Source organism: Physeter macrocephalus, unplaced genomic scaffold (genome assembly GCF_002837175.3).
Source record: "Physeter macrocephalus isolate SW-GA unplaced genomic scaffold, ASM283717v5 random_443, whole genome shotgun sequence".
Lineage (NCBI taxonomy): Eukaryota > Metazoa > Chordata > Mammalia > Artiodactyla > Physeteridae > Physeter > Physeter macrocephalus.
In genome coordinates this window covers 8,336-27,332 of record NW_021145729.1, presented here as the reverse complement: position 1 = coordinate 27,332, position 18,997 = coordinate 8,336, and the positions used below count along the sequence as shown (strand labels likewise).

At 46.3% G+C, this 18,997-nt stretch overlaps 1 protein-coding gene across 1 annotated transcript; it reads left to right on the top strand.

Annotated features, from left to right (window-relative positions):
* The first annotated feature begins 771 nt into the window (after window positions 1-771).
* On the top strand, window positions 772-17,491 carry IL2RA (interleukin 2 receptor subunit alpha). The gene is made up of 4 exons (XM_028485542.2): window positions 772-830; window positions 1,494-1,828; window positions 3,432-3,545; window positions 5,706-17,491. The coding sequence occupies exons 1-4, from the start codon at window positions 772-774 to the stop codon at window positions 5,996-5,998; spliced, it is 801 nt and encodes a 266-aa protein (XP_028341343.1). The 3' UTR covers window positions 5,999-17,491.
* Window positions 17,492-18,997: the final 1,506 nt, after the last annotated feature.

Below are 18,997 nucleotides of genomic sequence, written 5' to 3'. Positions count from 1 at the left end.
CTTTTTCTGGACAGGAAAAAAAGGGAGTGGAACTCGTACCTATTCTTTTTTTTTTCTTTTAAAATTAATTTTATTGGAGTACAGTTGATTTACAGTGTTGTGATCATTTCTGCTGTACAGCAAAATGGTTCAGTTATACATACATATATACATTCTTTTTCATGTTCTTTTCCATTATGGATTATCTCAGGATATTGAATACAGTTCCCTGTGTCATACAGTAGGACCTTGTTGTTTATCCATTCTATATATGATAGTTTGCAACTGACTAGCATTTATTCTATGCCTATTATGTGCCAGGTGCTCTGCAAGTTACCTTAATATGTTATTTCATGTAATATTTAAAAGAAATCAGTAAAATAATTATTATACCCATTTTACAAAAAAGGAAGCCAAGTCTTAGATAAGTAAAAACAATAAAGCTGTATAGCTAGTAAGCTGGTAGAACTACAGTTTAGAAACCTATTCTTCTCCCCTTTCCACCATGCTGTTTTTCTTGCCTTATTATGATTATTATAATTCCTGGCATTTACATTATGTTACATGTTCCTCTACAACTGCTGGCCCAGTGAGCCATTCAAACTGCTTTTGTTTAGTCCCTTCTTGGTTAGAGGTGGGACAAGCTGTCCAGGTTCACCTCACCTTCTTAAGGGTGTCAGGAGGGTCCCGCATCTTGGATGGGGTGATCTCCAGGATGACAAGATGCTGGGCGGACTGTGAGGGCTCAGAGAAGCTCCACTCCACCCTGAGTGATTAACAGACGATCGGCAGATGGTCCTCTGCCAGCAGCGAGTGCAGCAACCTGCCCGGACCCCGTGCCCCTTCGCTGGGTGGCGAGGCCAGCTGCGGGAGCCCTGGCTGCCTCCCTTTTTTCTGTTTCCTGTGGTCCTTCCTGTCTGCTTCCTTTATCCAGCCTGTGACTTTTTCCTGAAAAAATCTCATCTCTTGAAGCAGGAGAGTTTGTCGCGAGATATACAATGGAATCATTGCTCTGATGAGACCAGCACCTTTTCCTCCCATAATAGTTGGGTGTTCAACTATTCGAGTGTCTTTAGTGGGAAGCCAGTGACTATTTTTTGGGGCGAGGGAGGGTCAGGTAGGTCTTCGTGGTGTGATAAGGAATTTGGTAAACTTAGAGGTGGGTACGTGGGTGAGAAACACATATTTCCTACTCACCAGACATTGAGTGAAGCACTTTACAAATATTTCTTCAAAAAAAACACAACTTTACAGAATCATTAATTACAGAAAGTCGGACAATCTTTATTTCCTTCAAAGTATTTCTCACAGACACATTTCATCCCTCGATTAAATCAATGTGGTTCGTCCCTCCCTTTCCTCATATCCCTTGTGCCCCCTCATTCTATACTTGCTCAGCAGGAGGCATATTCAGAATAAAACCTCATTCGTTTCTATTCATTTAGTTTAAAAGACACTGTAGTTTGGAGATGAACTTGGCTGAAGTTAAATTTTGAACCATCTCTGATATGAAGGTTTCTAAAGAAACTTCAACAGCCTCAGTTTCTCTCCAGGAAACAGTGGGGTACATACAAACCCCTTAAATCGAGCGAAGGAACGTGTGATTCGATCATATGCCCATGTTTGGAAGCTCCTGGACTCCTAAGGTGCCTTTTTGTCTTGGCAGATGCTTGTCTTGAAGACCCACCGAGTCTCAGAAACGCCATGTTCAAGGTCCTCAGGTATGAGGTAGGCACCATGATAAACTGTGACTGCAAGAAAGGCTTCCGCAGAAGGTTGCCCTTCATGCGCTGCACAGGAAACTCCAGCCACTCTGCCTGGGAAAACAGATGCCACTGCGACAGCACCTGTAAGTGTTTCCATTTGTAACCCCGGAGGGAAGGAGAAAAACTGTAGCAAAGAGGGAGGCAGGGCTTCAACTATTATTCGCATGGCCCTACAGACAAAAACTGGCCACCCCATCTACGTGAAAACTAATGTTGGTGGTTCCCAGAATGGTCATTCACTGAACAGATATTGAATGAGTGTCTCCTAGTTCCAAGGCCTGTTCCAGATACTTGGGGATATGACAGACCCAGCCCTCAAAGAACCTATACTTCGGGCGGAGGGAGGGAGGACACACATTACACTAATAATTACTAAACAACTAAAAATAATTCTAGTTCACAATGATGTGAATGTAGCTTGTGCCACTGAACTGTACACTTAAAAATAGTTACTATGGTAAATTTTATGTTATGCATATTTTATCACAATTTTTTTATTGAAGTATAGTTGATTTACAATGCTGTGTTAGTTTCAGGTGTACAGCAAAGTGATTCAGTTTTGTGTATACACACACATTTTTTCAGATGCTTTTCCGTTATAGGTTATTACAAGATATTGAATATAGTTCCCTGTGCTTTACAGTAAATCCTTGTTATTCATCTATTTTATATATAGTAGTGTGTATCTGTTAATCCCATACTCCTAATATATCCCTCCCCTACTTTTTCCCTTTGGTAACCATAAGTTTGTTTTCTATGTCTGTGAGTCTGTTTCTGTCTTGTAAATAAGTTCATTAGCACTACTGATTAGATGCCACACATAAAAGATATCATATGATATCTGTCTTTCTCTGACTGACTTATTTCACTTAGTATGATAATCTGTAGATCCATCCATGTTGCTGCAAATGGCATTATTTCATTCTTTTTTATGGCTGAGTAGTATTCCACTATACACACACACATACACACACACACCTACACACATATACTACATCTTCTTTATCCATTCATCTGTCGGTGACATTTTGCTTCCATGTCTTGGCTATTGTAAATAGTGCTGCTATGAACATTGGGGTGTATGTATCTTTTTGAATTAGAGTTTTCGTCTTTCCTGGATATATACCCAGGAGTGAGATTGCTGCATCATATGATAGCTCTATTTTTAGTGTTTTAAGGACATCCATACTGTTCTCCATAGTGGCTGCACCATTGTCATTGCTTTAGGAGGGCCTCTCTCTAACTTTTAAAGGAACTGCCTTGGGAAACAGAGGAGTGGGCAGGCTGCTGAATTAATAGCTCCTCTCGCTGCCACACTCAGCCCCACGTACAGTGTTGATGGGGTCGATGGCCAGAATGGAGTCCCTTTTGGAGAGACACACAGACACAAACAATTCCACCAGAAAAATCTCAGCTCCTTCAGAGACAGGTTGTAGGCCACTGACATCATGTACAGGAAACCTGACTGACAGGCCAGTGCTGCACTGGCCATGAACAGGCCCCCTGAGAGCCCCCCAAGGGCAGGGTGTGTGGGGCTCATCTTTATAACCCCAGTATCCCCCGATATTGCCTGGCACATCACAGGCCCTAGAAAGACTCTCTTTTTGAGCAAATGAAAACATGAAGAGTGTGTTCTCTTTTAAACTTTTGTGAAGCTATCTTCTTCATTCCATCCATACTCTCTAGCCTCCCCTAAGACCCCAGGAAAACAAGTTACTCCTGGACTCAAAGAACAGAATGAAGAAAAAACCACAGAAATGCAGAGCCAAATGCAGCCCACAGACCAAGCTAACCTTCCAGGTAAGAGGGGACCCATTCTCTTGCAGGTACGGGATGTGTGCCCCAAAGGAGGAGGGTCTGTCCTGCTGTCCTCTTTCCTAAGGATGTCATGTGGACAAGAACTATTGTGTAGTGTTTGCAGGCTGTTTGCTCAGCATTTCAAGCCACTCTTACAGCAGCCAACCTGGGCTCTGGGTTGCCTCCGGGTTTGGGAACTGGCCAAATGGAACTCAAGTCAATTCAATTCAACTCACTTCATTTCAATTCAATTCAAAAAGCATGTCTGGGGACAAACTGTGCCAGGCACTGCGGCCAGACAATACAAACCTGAGTAGACAGTCATCCCTGCCCTCAAAGAGATGCTGTGTTTTCCCCTTAAGTACAAGGCAGTGAACTCCAAGCAAAGCAATTTACTTCCAGACATTTCTTACAGGACAGGGTTGTGAAGTGGGCGGTGCCACACTGGTGCCTCCGGAAGCTGCGGACAAACACCTCCTAGCTAATAGGCTGTGGCCCAGCAAGTTGCTGCCCCAACTTCCCAAAATTAATAATGCTGAAGTCAAGCCATAACATCAGGAAGAAAGAGAGCCCATTAGGAAAACCTGGGCCTTGTGGCGGACCAGCTGACCTTACAAGACCCCATGGTCCTACGCTAATTTTATAACCTTATGAAGAACTTTACGACATTGTATATAATCTCATTTGAACCTCAGAAGCCAGTGAGTCAGGGAGCAGGAAATATTACTTCAATTCACTGAATAAATTGAGACACAGAGACATTTAAAGACTTGGCTAAACTCACATAATAGGATTGAAATAAGGCCTCGGGTCTCCTGAATTAGAACAGGGATCTTGCTACTGATTATTTAAACTAGTCTGAATTTATTTTCAGCTTCTATTAATTAAAAAAATAAAAACCCAATGACTAATCCAAGGACTACTCTGCAACATGTTGTTTCCAGCCCTTTTCACTCTGACTTTGTGCTGGAACAAGGTTTCCGAACACATTTAATTATTTGTTTCTCTCTGTTTCTCCCACATCACCTTCCACAATTACTGACAATTTTCTCAAGAGGTCAAAGTTTACTGTCCTTACTCAAGAGATAACCAGCTGGCTCTGGCTAAGGGATACTTCACGGATTGTCTTAATGTGGAGGTTTTCACTTGAAAGAAGCAAACCCAATTCAAATGGGTTCAGGCGGTTATGAATTTTACTGACTGTAAAGGCAATTTGACTCTGAGACTGAAACACATGTTAAGTCATGATTTGCAAGGTGCTGCACTGAGAAGACCACCCGGGACGGGACCACTCGGCCTCCTGCTGCAGAGGGTTACAGAGGGCGCTGGGAAAGGTTATATGGGTCCTTGGGGTTGTGGAAGGTCAGAGCATATATGCAATTTCACACTTCTGGGCTTAGAGGGACCTGTGGTCCATATGTCCAGATTTGGTGGGAGTGGGGGTTGGATTCTGGGATTAAATCAGAGCAGGACATGATCTCTGAGGTTAAAGGTCAGCCAGGCTTGGGTTTTAGTTGGGTGAGTGGAAAGTTACTGGGCATGGGAGTTTTCAGAGCCCTTAAAAGGGCCCACCTGGGTCAAGCTTCAGGCATGGCTTGATCAGGGATCAGGCTCCATTTCTCCAAGATCATCTCAGTGCTCCTCTCCTCCTGGCTTTGGATTTGTCCCCAGTCCTTCCGCCATGGCCCCAAGATGACCACCAGCTGCAACTCACTTAGCAGTGGGGATCCAGACAGTCTCCACATTTCATTGGCCCAGATTGGCTTGAGCCTGCCTTTAGCCCTAAACTGAGACCACCGTTCACACGCCTGTCTACTTATCAAATCTCTCACCATCGGGAGAAGTAATTGCTCCTTTCTCTGCATTCCGAGAGCAAGCGTCTGTCTCTTGGCTGTCATCCTCACCACATTCTGCCTGTATGTGCTTCCCTACCAGATCCACTGTCTGCTCCTTGCAGGGGGGCTGGGTCTTTATGCCTTTTCACAACGTGTCCAGCAAAGGTCCTAACACATAGATGTTATCAATACTTACTGGAAGGAAGGAAGGAAGGGAGGGAGGGGACAAAGAAAAGAGTAAGAACCATGGTCCAGTCTCTAGGAAGAGGCAACCTGGACTCACAATGTCTCCCCAACTTGCCTTTGGAATTTCCTTTCCCTCTTCCAGGTCACTGCAAGGAGCCTCCACCATGGGAACATGAACGTGAACCTTTGAAGAGAATTTACCATTTCATGGTGGGGCAGACAGTTTACTACCAGTGCACTCAGGGATTCAGGGCCCTACAGGGGGGCCCTACCAAGAGCACCTGCAAGATGATCTATGGGAACATGAGGTGGACCCAGCCCAAGCTTAAGTGCATAAGTGAAAGGGAGAACAGTCAGTTTCCAGGTATGGAGATGTCCCCCGCCAGGTCCACCACCTTGCTGCTTCTGTCGGGCGGACCAGGCTGGAATCCCTGACCCACCCGCTACGTGACCTTGGGCAAGCCTCTTCCTGTCTTGGGGCCTCTGTTTTTTCTCATTCTAGAAAATAGACTAGATAAACTCCAAGGTCTTCATCACCTGAGGTCCCCTGTACCCTGATGGGGATAAATAGCAGGAGATGGAAGAGGAAGAAAGGTCTTCCGAAGCCCCCTGGGTGCTACCTCACTGGTGATCCTGCTGTCCCCTTTTCTAGCTGATCCTGAAATTTTCCTTCTGACTCTAAGCTACCAAAACTTCCTCAGTCAAAAAGGAAAGTCCACATGCCATGCACACATTCCAACTTGCTGATACATAATGTAAATCTATTATTTGTGCCATGCCACACCATTAGCATGCCCCCTCCTCTTGTGTGAGTCCCACCTGAGCTTTGCCAAAGTGCACACGTGCAGGGAAGGGACTTTTCAAGCACAAACACACATGCACACGCAGGCACGCTCATTCACACACACAGACAAGACACCTACGTTGAGGTCTTCTGCTATTTTCATTCTGAAATCGTCTTACTATTTCTACAATCAAAAGTCACTTCCATTTGACCCTACGTGTTAGTGGTTTCTTTGCTCACCCCCGCTTCCCAGACCCCACGTCTCCCTCTTGGATCTTCTAGGGAGGCTGCTGTGTTTCTTTCCCATAGCCTGAGCCCCATGAGCCACACTGCACGCCAGGCGTGTCCACGAGCACTGGGGAACCTGTCACAGAGAAAAGCTCTCCTTTTGTGCATTTCTACTTCATTTAATGGTTTGATGGTATTTGTATTATGATGACCCGTTTCCAAGCCACAGAAGGAAACCAGAGCTGAGTAGGCAGCGTGGGGAGAAAGTTGCTGAGTTCTGTAGAAAGCCAGAGTCAGGGTCACAAAATTCCCTCCCTCCTGCTCTGCTGCGGCCACGGGGCCACTTCGCTGTGACCCTAACGGGGAACCGAGAACTGAGACTCACACCTCAGCTAGTGCATGTAGGGTCAGCTGAGGAGGCCAGGGAGGGGGTGGACATGAGACCTCCTCTCCCTACCTCCTGTTCCACAAGCATCCTTACTCTCTCCTCCAGGTGATGAAGAGCCTGAGGAGAGCACGGCTGCTCCCCCTGGCAGTGAAACTTCTTTTCCCTTAACAACGAGGATGGCAGGTACCACAGGTACGGCTGGAGTTTCTTGGAAGATAAAAGGTTGGCTATTAAACCATGATGCAGGATAAGGGGAGGAGTTGGCCTGGAGCTGCCCGTAGGTGCTAGAGATGATCACACACCTGCGTGCAACCTCCCAGTCCTCAAACACCGCCAGTGTCAGAGGAGAAACAAGATGAGGGCGGCACCTCGAGGCAGAAGAACGAAATGATCAAACGTTGGCCCCAGGCTCCCCTGGTCTCTCCTAGCTCTCCAGTGGCTTCCAAGCCCCCAGCCCCGAGAAGCCTGGACTCTCCCAGCCCTGTGCAGCCCCACGACCAGAAGTCACTAGCATCCTTCTCTCTCTTTTGCACAGATTTCCAAACACCCATAGAAGTGGCTGCGACCATGGATACGTTCATATTTACATCCGAGTATCAGATCGCAGGTGGGTAGTGACAAAACGTGCACCAGACAGAGACCAGGGGACGTTTGCTTGGTGGGTTGGTGAGTTGCTTGGTTAGTTACTATAAACTAGCTCTTTACACTATATAATGTTTATAAAAGTCAAAGACGAATCCAGATAGTAACATGACTCAGAATCACAGGCACCGGTTGTAGTGAGTTAGGAGTGAGGTCTCAAACCAGCCTCAACCAGTGCCTCCCGACCAGATCCTAGAGGACGACGTGTGAGGGGAGGCCAGGGTGCGGGGATGTGGTGGAGGAGAGAAGAAGCATGCCATCAACACTCCAGGTGTTTCCTGGTGGGAGGCGAAAACGGGCTTTGAGAAAAAAACAAAACAAAGACCAAAACCGAGCTCTTAGAAACACAGCAGAATGCTGGTGACCAGGGGCTGGGGGTGGGGTAAATGGGGAGGCGGGTGTCAGAGGGCACAAACTTCCAGTGAGAAGAGGAGCAAGTCTGGGGATCGAACGTAGAGCGTGGTGATCACAGCTAACAACGCTGTATTGCAGACTTGAAAGTTGCTAAGAGTAAATCTGAAATGTTCTTGGCCCAAAAAAGAAATGGTAATTATAATACATTTTGCAATGTGTAAGTGTATCAAAGCAACACATTGCACACCTTAAACTTAGACAATGTTACATGTCAATTATATCTCATAAGGGGAGGGGGGTGAGTGGAGAAAAACAGGCTTTGAGGCACATCTAAGACACATAGACAGATGGACGTATGGGTAACTTGACAGCTTCAGGACCACAGGAAAGCAGCATCTGGGAAACAGAACACTTTCAGGAGATGCTAAGTGTTTATCATGTATCTTTTTTTTGTTTTTTTTGCGGTACGCGGGTCTCTCACTGCTGTGGCCTCTCCCGTTGCGGAGCACAGGCTCCGGACGTGCAGGCTCAGTGGCCATGGCTCACGGGCCCAGCCGCTCCGCGGCATGTGGGATCTTCCCGGACCGGGGCACGAACCCGTGTCCCCTGCATCGGCAGGCGGACTCTCAACCACTGCGCCACCAGGGAAGCCCTATTATGTATCTTTATATTTCAACATTTCTTTTACCCATCGCGGGCCTCACTCACGGCCTCTTTAACTGAGGCCGGGGACTCTGAACCTTTCTGAAGAGGGTGCCTGTCAGCTGCTCGCCACAGAAAGAGTGGAACCCCCTGAGCAAAGGCTTGTGCCCTTCTAGTCCACACCCCCAGGCCCTGGTCCTGGAGCCTCCAGGGAAACTCTGCTGGGAGGGAGCCGCGTTCTGAAAAGGGGCGACACAAACCGCAGCGCTCACCTCTCCGCGAGCCCTTTGCTGGGGGTGGGGACGGATCCAAGGGGACGGGCTCTCTCAGCCCCGAGGGCCCCCTTCCCTGACCTGCCTCTCCGTCCACAGTGGCCGGCTGCCTCCTGCTACTCATCAGCATCCTCCTTCTGAGCGGCCTCACCTGGCAGCAGAGATGGTGAGTCCCGGGTGAGCAAGGAAGCCCCGCCCACGCTGGGGGGAGGGGGAGCGCCGCGCAGGAAAGCACCGGGGCAGGGACCCCTTCCCGCCGAGCCCAGCCCCTTCCTCCCTGACCACCAGGGCTTTGGGGTAAAGCAGAGGGAGAACTGGCCAGTGCACGCCTTCCCAGAGTCGACCCACAGAGTTACAGCCGCAGGGAAACGGGAAATCCAAGGAAGCGAACATCCACTGAGCGCCTACTGTATGCCAGGGTCCATGCTTATCTTGCGAACATTATGGCAACCTGAAACCTTTGCTACGGCTCCGCAGGTTAAGGCAGGTTAAGCACCGTGGACAAGGTTGCACAGCAAAGGCCCAAACTGCAACCTCTGTCTAGTGCCCAGTACCTCTTTGCCCCTGTCACCTGGCAGCAGAGAACCAAGGGCAGCGTCAGCCCTGGTCCTCTCCTGCGCTCCCCACCCCCCAGTGCAGACGCTCACACCAGAGCCCCCTAGACCGGGAACCTGACGCACGCGACCCCACGTGTGGACTTATTTGCATTAACTCTCCCCGGCTGCAGAGGAGAACAGCCCGGTGAGATTTTTAAAATACCAATGCTTGGGTGGGCCCCAGACATCAGTACTTTTTTTTTTTTTAATTGAGATAAAATTCTTCATTTTAACCATTTTAAAGTGTGTAATTCCGTGGTTTTCAGCACTGTTGTGTATACACCACCAGTATCTAATTCCAGAACATTCCATCACCCCAAAAAGAAACCCCACATTTCCCAATTCCCCATCCCCCCCCATTCCCTGGCCACCACTGATCTACGTTCCATCTCTATGGATTTGCCCGTTCTGGACATTTCATGTAAATGGGACCATGTACGTACTGTATGCCCTGTTGTTACTGGGACGTTAGTACTTTTTTTTTTTTTTTGCGGTACGCGGGCCTCTCACTGCTGTGGCCTCTCCCGTTGCGGAGCACAGGCTCCGGACGCGCAGGCTCAGCGACCATGGCTCACGGGCCCAGCCGCTCCGCGGTACGCGGGATCCTCCCGGACCGGGGCAAAAACCCGTGTCCCCCGCATCGGCAGGCGGACCCTCAACCACTGAGCCACCAGGGAAGCCCCACGTTAGTACTTTTTAAAAAGCTCCTCAGTCGCATCTAATACATACACATCCAGTTTAGATAACCCCGAGCTGGACCCGTGGTTCTGAAACGTGAGTGCATCAGAATCTCCCAGGGGGGCTTGTTTTTTTTAATTGAAGTACAGTTGATTTACAGTGTTTCAGGTTTACAGCAAAGTGATTCAGATACATATAAATACACATATATATACTTCTTCAGATTCTTTTCCATTATAGGTTATCACAAGATACTGAATATAATGCTCTGTGCTATACAGTAGGTTTTCATTGTTTATCTATTGTATATATAGTATCTGTTAATCCCAAATTCCTAATTCCCTGTGGGCTTCTTAAAGCAGAGCCTGCCAAGCCTACCCCCAAAGTCCCTGATTCAGCAGGTCTGGGGTAGGGCCTGAAAATTTATATGTCTAACAAATGCCCAGGTGATGCCAATGCTGCTGGTACAGGGACCAAACTTTGAGACCCACTGCACTAACAGTGTTAAGAATCAAGAGAGTGAAATCATTTCTCGCTCACACACACACACACACACACACACACACACACACACACACACACACAGTCAGTCTCTCCCTCCCTTTAGACAGAGGACTATGGAGACCTAGCTTGTCACTCTCCCCACCTCCCAGGGCATCCCCTACCCCCTCCGCACCGAGTGCACTCTGCCAACCCTGATATAAACCCCCCAGAAGACCCTGAGAAGACAGTCTCACACACACACACACACACACACACCCCGCCAAGAACCAAAGCCTTCCTACACCCCAGCCTGCCTAGCCACAAAGAAATCATCGGATTCCTTCCATTCTTATCTTGATCGTCAGGCCCATGATAAACTGGTTTTCCTTGTGTCAGTTAAAAAGCACAAATGATTGCAACGCAAAGGAGAAGCCCTCTAGGGTTGTCGTGTTAGGAATTATTCGCATACCCGGCAACCTACCAATCCCTCTACGTGTTAGCCGATTCCTGAGGCGTTTCTATAGGATTCCGTGAGATGATGCAGGTAAATTGCCAAAGACGTTATCTTTACTCCACACACAGATCCTCTCCTTCCCTCACTGACAGGACCTAATACCTATCAAGGATCTTTGTATTTGGTAGCTTAAAGACCCAAACCTTCGGACACAAAGGGATGAAGCTATTTGGGAGTGGGAAAGGTTTGGACTTGATGTTGTGAAACCAAGAACTGCCTGAAACCATATGAGTTTCCAAGATCTCCCAGAATTGCAATCTTCCAGGAGACCTAAAACAGACACCTCAAACTGACCCAGAGAGCTGGTCCAAAAGCCTTCCTAGAATTGAATTTCATCTGATGGTGCCCTCTTGTGGCCAAACAGAAATACTACATTTGATTTAAAAAATTTTTTAAAGCAATTACTAGGAGCTGACTTACCCCAGCTCCTGAGAGCCAAAAGCTACATGTTCTGGAATTTTGAGAACTGCTTTTAAGCATAGCCATTATTAAAAATTAAAGTATATAAACTCACAGTTAAATAAATTATATTTAAAACAAAGGCAGGGACTTCCCTGGTGGCGCAGTGGCTAAGAATCCGCCTGCCAATACAGGGGACACGGGTTTGATCCCTGGTCCGGGAAGATCCCACATGCCGCGGAGCAACTAAGCCCGTGCGCCACAACTACTGAGCCGGCGCTCTAGAGCCTGTGAGCCACAGCTACTGAACCCGCGAGCCTAGAGCCTGTGCTCCACAACAAGAGAAACCACCGCAATGAGAAGCCACACACAGCAACGAAGACCCAATGCAGCCAAAAATGAATAAATAAATAAATTTATTAAAAGAGAAAACAAAGTTAATAAGTACTCAAAATTAATCACTTTCTAATTGTTTTACTGCATTTTACTATTTATTCTCAGGGTTATTTGCATCTGTGTATCTGTATCGAGGAAATACTATCTATATGATGGTTTTATACTGCACGTCTCTCCCCAACTCTGTATTCAAGGTAGCTTGAAACTGGGAGTGGTGGGAGTTTTTACACCATGGAAACGGGCAGCCTTTTTCAGAGAGCTGGTTGTTAAACATTTGCCAACACACCAGTTCTTGGAGCCTTGCCCCCATGGGAGCTCTGAGCAAGTTAGGAAGTAACCAGATGTTCCCACGGGCTGAGGAGGGGCTGGGGAAGTCTAGGATTGTACTGTCTGATAGGGTCGCCACTAGCCACGTGTGGATATTTCAGTTTAAACTTAAATAAATTAAATACAATTAAAAAATCGGTCTACGCGTTGCACCAGCCACATTTCAGGTGTTTGATAGCCACACGTGGCCACGTTATTGGACAACATAGATACAAAACATTCCCATCACCACAGAAAGTTCTTATGGTACAGTGCCAGTTAGAAAACTAGGAGTTTTCAATTCATGAAAACCCCTTAGCACAGCTAGTTGGTTTTATTATTCCTTTTATGTAGCTATTGTCTTCCGTATACTTCCAAAAAAATTTGATAGGATATCTCCTACGTAGATGCTGGTCAAAGGGTACAAACTTGCAGTTAGAAGATGAATAAGTTCTGGGGAATCTAATGCACAACAGAGGTGACTATAATCAACAACGTTGTATTATATACTTAAAAGTTGCTAAGAGACTAGATCTTTAATGTTCTCACCACCAAGAAGAAATGACAGTTATGTGATATGATGGAAGTGTTAGCTTTAACACCACGGTGTTCATTACATCTCAATATATAAATGTATCAAATCAACACACGGTACACCTTAAACATCCAACGATGTTCTATGTCAATTATATCTCAATTTTAAAATGACTACAAGAATATCTCCTATGTACCAGGCACTTGCCAGGGGCCTAAGGATGAATACGAATGGACCCTGCTCTCGGAAGCTTACAAATCAGTGGAGGAGAAGGGGAAAAAAATTGAGACTTTAAATGTAATTTGTTAAAGCCTAAGATTGAGGTGTTACAGGAACGAAGAGAAAGGACACCTAGTCCTATATGGGGACACCCAGAAGGCTTTCAGAGCTGATACCAGCGGCCAGATAAAGAACGGCAGGAGAAGAAGTAAGGCAGCCTGAAAGGCATGAGGACGTCTGGGAGGTCTAGCAGTTCTGAACACTGGGGTGTAAAGTGCACGGGGCAGTGGTGACAGTGGTGCTGCGGGAATGGCCAGGGACCAAGTCCTGGAAGATCAGGCCGGACTGAGGAGCTCGGGCCCGATCCTGAGGACAACAGCAAGCCAGAGAAGCTCGATTATGCGATAAACGGTAGCACTGGCCCGCTGAACAGTCTGGCCACAATAGAGGCTGGATTTAAGGTGGGTAATGGTGGTGGCAGTTTGATTATGTTACGATGGAATAAATCCACACAGGGGACGAGGAGAGCATGAACTAGGTCAGTGGACATAAGTTAAAAAGGAGGAAAAGGACATCCCTGGTGGCGCAGTGGTTAAGAATCTGCCTGGCAATGCAGGGGACATGGGTTGGAGCCCTGGTCTGGGAAGATCCCACATGCCGCGGAGCAACTAAGCCCATGCGCCACAACTACTGAGCTTGCACTCTAGAGCCCGTGAGCCACAACTACTGAAGCCCACGCGCCTAGAGCCCGTGCTCTGCAACAAGAGAAGCCACCTCAGTGAGCAGCCCGTGCACCACAATGAAGAGTAGCCCCCGCTCACCGCAACTAGAGAAAGCCCACGCACAGCAACGAAGACCCAACACAGCCAAAAATAAATAAATAAAAAATAAATTTTTTTTTTTAAAAAAAGGAGGAAAAAAATCGAGAAATACGTGAGTCAAGTTAGCAGGATTTGGTGGCTGATCAGAAGTGAGGGTTAAGGAAGAGGGTTGACTTGGGGATGACACCAGATGTTAGAGTGTTACGGGGGACTGTTGTCACTACACACTAGGATGACATGTAACGTGAGGGTCATGTACCCCGTGGGGAGTAGCCCTGGAGCGGACCCCCTCCTGTAGCCCCTTCCCTAAGACCCACCCAGCCTCCACACCTGTAATGGTCTGGGTCTCAGGCTCTTTCTCAGCCCCACTCACCACACAATGATTGGATCATCACGCTGTGAGGACCACGGGGCTGCCAGTCTTGACCTCTAGAGGGGTGGTCAGCATGTGGGAAGGTCACAGTATCCTGGGGTGGGATTTAAAGTTAGAGGGTCAATGGGGGCTTTTGTTGAATGCTCCACCCACATCAGTTTAGGGTGCAGACCACATTCTTCTTGGTGCGGTATTACACCCATGACTATGACTTGTTATATCACTACAGGAAGAAGAATAGAAGGACAATCTAGAAAACCAAGGGCAGGAAGAAGCCAAGAAGAACCCGCAGATGTCATGGACCACAGTCAAAATCAAGGCAGCTAAACACTCATCCAAGAGGCATCTCCTGATCCCATGGGTTCTGGAAAGCTCTGAAGTCACATCACAGGACACCAGGCACCTGCAACCCCGTCGTGAAGCCAGCTCTGTAGTATCAACGAGTGAGCTTGACCTGCACGTAGGCAGCAAGTCCAAGGTCACTGGAGGAACGGGGAGGAAAAACCAGAACTCTTGGTCCTATTTTCATGTGTATGTGTTCATTAAAGCATGACCGGCATGGAACTCTCTCCATACCATGTATAATACAAAGAAGAGTAGCTTCATGCTAAGTTCATCCCAACTTCCCAGTTTAGAAATCCCAAGGAAAACCCTAGCACTAATGTAAATAGACACACACGCTCTCTACCCTATGTAACTGGACCTTGTTCCTCGGTCCACATAGGTCCTTTCCCAGCCTCTGGTTGACTAGCCCATTCTCCTGATCACATCCTTTAATGAATGCCCCCTAAGAACTCTGGACTGGTAACTAGGAATACTTTTGACCTTAGCTCAGTGCTCTAAACTAGCCCCCCTCCACTGAACCTTCAATTCTGAGTTTCTAAAGAACAGAGTCCATGGGGGAATAGTCTTTGGGTAATACCAAAAGAGGGCAACCAAGCCCTTGGAACTGTAGAGCTTCAATATTTGAAAAGATTTCACTGGAGTTAATGTCGGGAGAAGGAGGATAAGCTAGGTCCTAGGAAATGGATTATCCCGGTCCAAAAGCTTCAGCTGTACACGACTGATGGGCCACTTCAAGAGTTAGTTTCTCTTGGATTGCTATAAATGATACTCGGTGTTTGGCCAGCACGAATTTGATGTTTACAGACAGACACACAATGTGCAAATGTGTACATTTCCAAAGAAGTGTCATAAAAACACTGATAAGGGAGCAATACATTCAATGTTCATGGAAGGAAAGAAAGAAGGTGGGGGGGGAGAGCATGTAATTATGGACAAGGTCACACCAGTGATCCTCAAACTGTTAGCACAACGTTGAGCAAATCAAAATCACCTGGAGGCCTTGTTAAACCATAGAAGGGGGGACTTCCCTGTGCACAGTGGTTAAGAATCTGCCTGCCAATGTAGGAGACACGGGTTTGATCCCTGGTCCGGGATGATCCCACATGCCGCGGAGCAACTAAGCCCGTGCACCACAACTACCGAGCCTGCGCTCTAGAGCCCGCAAGTCACAACTATGGAGGCAGAGTGCCACAACTACTGAAGCCCGTGCACCTAAAGCCTGTGCTCCACAACAAGAGAAGCCACCACAATGAGAAGCCCATGCACCGCAAGGAAGAGTAGCCCAGCTCTCTGCAACTAGAGAAAGCCCGCATGCAGCAACAAAGACCCAATGCAGCCAAAAATAAAAAAACAAACAAAACAAAACAGAACAAAAAACACGGAAGGCTGGGCCCACCTCCAGAGTTTCTGAGTTAGCAGGTCTGGGGTGGGGCCTGAGAATTTACATTTCTAACAGGTTACAGGTGATGCTAATGATGCTGGTCCAGGGCCACACTTTGAGAACCACGGGGTTTATGCCCCCCACCCTCAACTCTCACTGGAAAAATCAGCCTCAGGGGCTGAGATTTCAGTGCAGATTCAGACTCTTGCCAAAAATCTCAATTCTCAATCAGTTGACTTAGATGTCCAGGTTAAACAAAAATCACATAATGAAGACTAATGAAAAATTTAAATCAGCAGCCAATTTTCATTTCTGAAAGGGCAGGAAAATGTTACGAAAAAAATGGGCAGGAGTCAGCAGGCCCATATCTAGATTAAAGAACGGTTTTCTGTCCTTTCTGTGACCAACCAAGTACCATCAGTTTCCATCGTCAACATCCCCCAAGTATATGTTTTCTGGGGAAACTAATGTTAAGAGGAATATAAGACCAGAAAAAAAATTTTTTTAATCTTATTTATCTTACTTGAATAAAATTGGATTATCATTACTCATTTTGGGGGAGGGAGGTCTATGAGATCAAAATTTTTTTCATAATACAGTTGACCCTTGAACAACACGGGTTTGAACTGCACGAGTCCGCTTACACGTGGATTTTTTTCTTTAAAGGAAATTCTACAGTGCTACACAATCCATGGTTGGTTGAATCCGTAGATGCAGAATCAGGGATACAGAGGAACCACAGACACATAGGAACCATGGATATGGAAGGCCGACTATAACTTACACGTGGATTTTTTACTGCACAGAGGGTCATTGCTCCCAACTCCAGTGTTGTCCAGGGCCAGCTGTGATTAAGATGTTATTTACCTTTTTCACTCTCATCCTCTTACAAATGTATGGTGGAGTTTTCCAGAAGCTACATGATATGTGATGACATCATCGCGCTGGTGTTAACACATAATGAGTTTATTACTGCTGTTTATAGAAGAATTAATAAATAATATTTTTTAAATTTCCTGGTTTTAGTGTCTAACTGTGATAAGTATCACTAGATGTAACTACATAACAAAGTTTTGAGGAGCCTCAATACTTTTTAATAATATGAAGAGGTCCTGACAGATGGCTAACAAGCACATCATCATTGGTCATTTCAGAAATGCAAATCAGATATATATATATATATATATGTATGTATGTATAATGGAATATTACTCAGCCATAAAAAAGAATAAAATAATGCCATTTGCAGCAACATGGATGAACCTAGAGATTATAGTACTGAGTGAGGTAAGCCAGACAGAGAAAGACAAATATCATATGATATCTCTTATATGTGCAATCTAAAAAAAAATGATACAAATGAATTTATTTACAAAACAGAAACAGACTCACAGACATAGAAAACAAACTGATGGTTACCAAAATGGGGGGCGAGGAATAAATTAGGAGCTTGGGATTAAAATATACACGCTACTATATATAAAATAGATGACCAACAAGGACCCACTGTATAGAACAGGAAACTATAGTCAATATCTTGAAATAACCTATAATGGAAGAGAATGTAAAAAAAAGAATATATATATATATATATATATATATAAAACTGAATCACTTTGCTGTACACCTGAAACTCACACAACACTGTAAATCAACTATATTTCAATAAAAATTTTTTTAAAAAGAAATGCAAATCAAAACCATGGTGAGATACCACTTCATAACCGTTAAGATGACTTTAAGGGAAACAAAAAAGAGGAGATAACAAATGTTGACAAGGATGTGGAGAAATAGGAACCCTCATACATTGCTGGAGGAAATATAAAATGGTGCAACCATTGTGGTGGTTGTTCCTCAAAAAGTTAAAGAATTACCAGATGGCCCTGCACTTCCACTCCTGGGCATGTTCCGCAGGAAGGAAGAAAACCCGTGTCCACACAGAAGCTTGTATACGACTGCTTATAACAGCATGACAGCCAAACAGTCAAGAGATGGAAACAACCCAAAAGGCCTACCAACGGAGGAATGGATGAGCAAACCATGGTCTCTCCACACACTGCAATATGACTCTGCCATAGAAAGGAAACAAGTCCTGATAAAGCCTACAGCATAGATGAGCCTAAAGAACATTATACCAAGTGAAAGAAGCCAGACACAAAAGGTCACATGTTGTATGATTCCTTTTATGTGAAATGTCCAGAATAGGCAGCTCCAAAGAGACAGAAAGCAAATTAGCAGTTTCCAGGGGCTGGGGTAAGAAGAAAACCCTGAACAAACTGAACACCAGTGACTCTTCTCAGATCTGTCAGTCACAGGGCAAAGCTCTGCCCCCAAAGTGAGGTGACAGACAGGTGGATTCAAAGAATCAACGGCCTCCTGGAGCAGACACTGGGGCAGGGAAACCTAAACCCATGACTGCTGGAGGCTCGTTGTGGACAAGTCTGGGAGGTATCAACTCCAGGGGTCCAGTCATAGGAGGCCCTACGTCTCCATGAGTTTTACCTCCCGGGGGTGAACCAGGTCCTCATGGTGACAGTCAGAGAAAACCCCCTCATGCTTGCAACAGGGGGAGGGGGTAAAGGATCCAATTTTGAAATATACCAGACACTCTGTAAGGAGGGCTCTCCCTGGGAGAAACTACTTCCCTAACTATCTTGGGTTTTATCTAAGCCTAACACACCAGAGGGAAGGGAAATGCCCAACTCTGACCTGCTCTACCTTCCGCACAGGAGAAGGGAAATATCAACTCCAGACTCCTGGATTCCTATCCAGGCTTTCTATCCCACCTGAGGGGTTGGGGGAGAAGCACAGCCCCAGGCTCACTAAGGAGACTTAACCCCTAATTATAAGACAATTGTAAGATAATTGTAAAACCATCCCTCCCCCACACCTCACCTTCACATCAGTATGGCTCCTGTATGATAACAGGGAAACACAGCCCAAAGACCCACACATCTTAGACATTTTTTTTTTTTTTTTTTTTTTGCAGTCGGCGGGCCTCTCACTGTTGTGGCCTCTCCCGTTGCGGAGCACAGGCTCCGGACGCGCAGGCCCAGCGGCCATGGCTCACGGGCCCAG